This window comes from Panicum virgatum, chromosome 9N, assembly GCF_016808335.1.
Source record: "Panicum virgatum strain AP13 chromosome 9N, P.virgatum_v5, whole genome shotgun sequence".
NCBI lineage: Eukaryota > Viridiplantae > Streptophyta > Magnoliopsida > Poales > Poaceae > Panicum > Panicum virgatum.
This window is the reverse complement of record NC_053153.1, coordinates 54,345,494-54,349,344: the sequence shown is the minus strand read 5'-3', so window position 1 is coordinate 54,349,344 and position 3,851 is coordinate 54,345,494. Positions and strand designations below refer to the sequence as shown.

Sequence of the window (3,851 nt, the reverse complement as noted above, 5' to 3'; positions counted from 1 at the left end):
CCGGGAAGGCAACAAAAAAAAAGTAACCATGCCATGCTAGTGATCTTTTTTTATATAATCATGCTAGTGATCCTAGACAGCGCAACAGTAAAACTACCAGCTGGTACGATGCGGAACACTTTCTTTGGAGCATTAACAGTAACAAAACTGACGATCCTGGCTGCTTTTAGGAGTGACTGATGCTACAACATCTACGAGGATACGTAGAAGACAGGTAGATTCAGAGCCTTGGCGAAGCCAGCCACCACCACCACGACGGCGAGCTTGTTTAGGGGGCTAAGCAACCGGAGCCAGTGTGCTAGTAGTTTATCTTTGTTAACCCTGGCCAAGTGCAAATCGGAATCCCACTCGGGAACAAAACTGCCGGCCGCCTTTATGCTTGCTTCCGGCGGGCGCCCATGCGGTGGCCGTCCGCCTTTATTCCCGATCGTTGTTTTCGCTTCGCCTCGCCATTGCTGCTGGGCCGGAGATTGTTCTCCGTCGTCCAATTGTCTCGCCGCTCTTGACTCTCCAGCACACGCCGCCGCTCCTCGTGGTCGCGTGGGGAGCCTCCTTTTTTTTTACAGGTGGCCGCCGCGCTCTCTCGAAGAAGAAAGCACCCGTTTGTCCGTAATCCAGTCGGCCAAGAACATAGGATGAGCCTTTTAATATGACGGCCTGGATTCAAGTTTCCGGGCTTCGCTCGGGATTCGAACGCATGAATTTCATGTTAGGCCGTCATGAACTGAATTTCATTTCATAGGAGACAATATTTTTACTCAAGATTTGGAAAGGAAACTTTCAGAAAAGCCAGTCCATTCCAGGGGTAGATGCACTCGAGTTGCAGATGCAAACGATGAACATTTCTGCAGGCGAATTCTCGGTTAGGAATAGGACCGAGTTGCAGAAGGTAGAAGAACAAGGTTTAGCTTAAAACGCCATAACCATTGATTGATTTCACAGCAATAACAACACGGGTGGTAGAATGCACTGGTTACCGCACCGCACCTACCTTTTACAACCTGCTATTCCAAACACAATCTACTCTGCTGATCGACGCGAGCAGACCGGCTGCAAAGCCAGGCGACAGACGACGCACTCCAAATTTTAGGACACTAAATAAGCAGGCGATCAGATCGAACAACCATTACAAGTTTACAACGACGACGGTGAAAAATACGTTTTTGTTTGCTCGCAGTAGGATCATTAGTCCTAGCTAAAACCGGGCTGGGTGGTGGTAGATTCGCGTCGGGGTGCGGCGGCGTGGCCGGTGGTCAGCACCGCCACGCCGACACGGAGACCAGCTCGCCGCGCTGCCAGTAGAGGCAGAGCGCGCCGCCGCGCTTCTCCACGCGGAACCCCATCAGGGCCATCCGCTTGAGCAGGGCCTCGGCCTGCGACTCGGCGAAGGTGCTGGCCTGCACCGGCACGAACCCCGCCGACGCGAGCACGGTCCGCCACGGCAGCGGCGGCTTGTCCATGGCCGCCGCGCGGTGGCGCGCCACCACGCGACGCTCCACGCCGGGCTGGACCAGGAACCGCTCCATCTTGGCGACCGCGTCGGCGTCCGGGCGCACGGCGTCGACGGACTCGAGCAGGGACACGCACGACTGGAACGCCTGGAACAGGTGCGCGGCGAAGGGGAGCTCCGTGCGGTCGCCGCCGTGGTCCACCGAGATCACCACCTTGGCGCCGAGCCGCTTCACGAGGCGGAGGACGGCCGGCATTGCGGCCACGTGGGCCGAGCCCACGGGGAGGTGGACGGCGACAGCGTCGCCGCTGGTAATGGCCACCAGCTCCGCGGGGTCCAGGGTGTCGATGTTGAAGACCGCCAGCTGGAGGAAGACGCCGAGCTCGGCGGCGAAGCCAGCGAGGTTCTCGTGGATCAGCTGCAGCTCCAGCGGGTGGTGCGTCGCCGGGGACACCAATGCGGTGACCTTGAGCGTCGCCGCGGGGCATCGCTGCGCGAGCTCCTGCATCAGCGACGCCCACTGCTCCCCCATGCCGATGTCGAAGTCGAGCACGTGGATGCGCCCGGCGCCGCCGATCTCGTCCAGCACCGCCTGGACGCAGGTGAGGTGCGCGAACTGGAGCACGGGGGAGACCTCGGAGAAGGCCTTGTACGCGCCGAGCTTGAGGACCACGTCGTACGGCGTGGACACCGGCGGTGCCGGGGCCTCGCCGGTTGGGGACAGCGCAAGGCGCAAAGCCTCCTTGAAGTAGAAGGCTGAGCGGAGCAGTGGCGTCCCGGCCGCGGGGGCGGCGGGGAGCCGGTAATTGAGCCGCGCCAATATCTCGCGGGCGCCGAAGGCGTCGCCGGCCTCGGCAAGCTTGGCCGCCTCGGCGAGCTGCTCCACCGCAGCGGCCGCCTCATCGTTCGCTGCCTCCGCCTTGGGCTTCATGGCCGGCACGAACCTGCCCGCCGGGGCGGCAGGGCCAGGCAACGACTGCAGCTTTGGCGCCGGCGCGGGGGCCATCGGGTGGTGCCGCTTAGGCGTCGGCGGCGCCGCGTCGAAGGATGGGTGAGAGCCGAAGAACGCCGCGTGGGGCTGGGGGTGGTGCTGGTGGTGGTGCAGGAGGAGGTTGGACGCGTGGCCGAAAGGCGGAGCCTTGGTGTCCTCCATGGCCGGCGCGAAAGGCATGTTGGACCCGAACGCCGGCGACATCATGGACGGGGCGTGGTCGAGCTCAAGGACCGGCGGGTCCATGACGGCGCCCATGCCCACGGACGCGTCCTCGCCCCCAATGATCCACCTTAGGAAGGTGTGGTCGGGGGCAAGCCCCGGCGGCGCCGCGCCGTCGGACAGCACAGAGCCGGCGGCGTCCCACCCCTCGCCGGCGCCAAGGCCCATGTCAAGCGGCGTGAGCTGCCACTCCTCCTTGCCCCCCACCGCAGCCTCCTCCGCGGCCGCTCCCCCCGGCCATGCCGCCGCCTGTGGCGGCGGGGAGACGTTCTTGGCGTTAGCACCGGCGAGGGCCGCCACGCCGGCGGTCGCGGCGCCCAGGGGCGACGACAGCGTGGAAGCCGAGGTGGGCGGGCTCGGGCTGGGGCTGTGCCTTTGGTCGAGCACCGAGGTGGGCTCCCAGAGGCCGCCGACGCCGGAGACCTTGCCGGCGGCGAGCCCCTGTTGTTGTTGCTGTTGCAGCAGTAGCAGTGTCCCCGCGTGCCCCTCTCGTGCGCTACCAGCAAAGAGCATTCCTCTCATCCAATCCAACACCTCATAACAGCAACCAGACCAAGGAATGGCGATGGTGCTGCTCCTTGCCTCTCTTCCTCCTCCTCCTCCTCCTCCCGACACGTCTTGTCCTACGGGTGTTTCTTCTCCTCTCGCTTCAGACAACGTCCCCTCGGTGTAGAGTCCAAGAACTCATCAGTACGCTCTCGTACTACCAGCAGGCAGCAGCTAGTTAGCTACACGGCCGGCCCTTTCTCTCTCTACCTCCTCTTGTGTCGTGGACTCGTGGTGGTCTCTCTCTTGTGCGGTTTGTGAAGGGAAGAATGGGTGGGGAGGTTTGTGTGGGGGAGGGGAGAGTATTTTATTCCCCTGGCAGCGTCTTGATCTCGAAATGATAGCGTGCAACATGAAAAAGGCAAATAAAGTGGGGTGGCCTTCTCGCCGAGGACTTGCCTTCCTCCTCTCCTCTCCTACTGTCTGTCCTATTCTCCTGCTCGGCTGCTCCTCTCTCTTTCATCTCCCTTTCTCTCTCTCCATCACTTTCTTTATCTCCCTCTCCAACCAGGCCACCACAGTAGTTTTTCGCTGAAACAATTTTTTTTAAAAAAGCTCAAAGGCAGGGTAGGCTTTAGCACTGTTGCTCTCGTTTTGGTAGCAACAGCAAAAGGCTGTGCTGTGCAAAATTCCTGATGCATT

At 61.4% G+C, this 3,851-nt stretch overlaps 1 protein-coding gene across 1 annotated transcript; it reads right to left on the bottom strand.

The window, feature by feature from the left end:
• Window positions 1–903: 903 nt before the first annotated feature.
• Window positions 904–3,621, bottom strand: LOC120691367 (scarecrow-like protein 6). The gene has a single exon (XM_039974416.1). The coding sequence runs from the start codon at window positions 3,183–3,185 to the stop codon at window positions 1,254–1,256; it is 1,932 nt and encodes a 643-aa protein (XP_039830350.1). The 5' UTR covers window positions 3,186–3,621; the 3' UTR covers window positions 904–1,253.
• Between the last annotated feature and the right edge of the window lie 230 nt (window positions 3,622–3,851).

Bases quoted from the DNA above. Each gene is read 5' to 3' on its own strand.
- LOC120691367 (XM_039974416.1), bottom strand. From the start codon at position 3,185: ATGAGAGGAATGCTCTTTGCTGGTAGCGCACGAGAGGGGCACGCGGGG.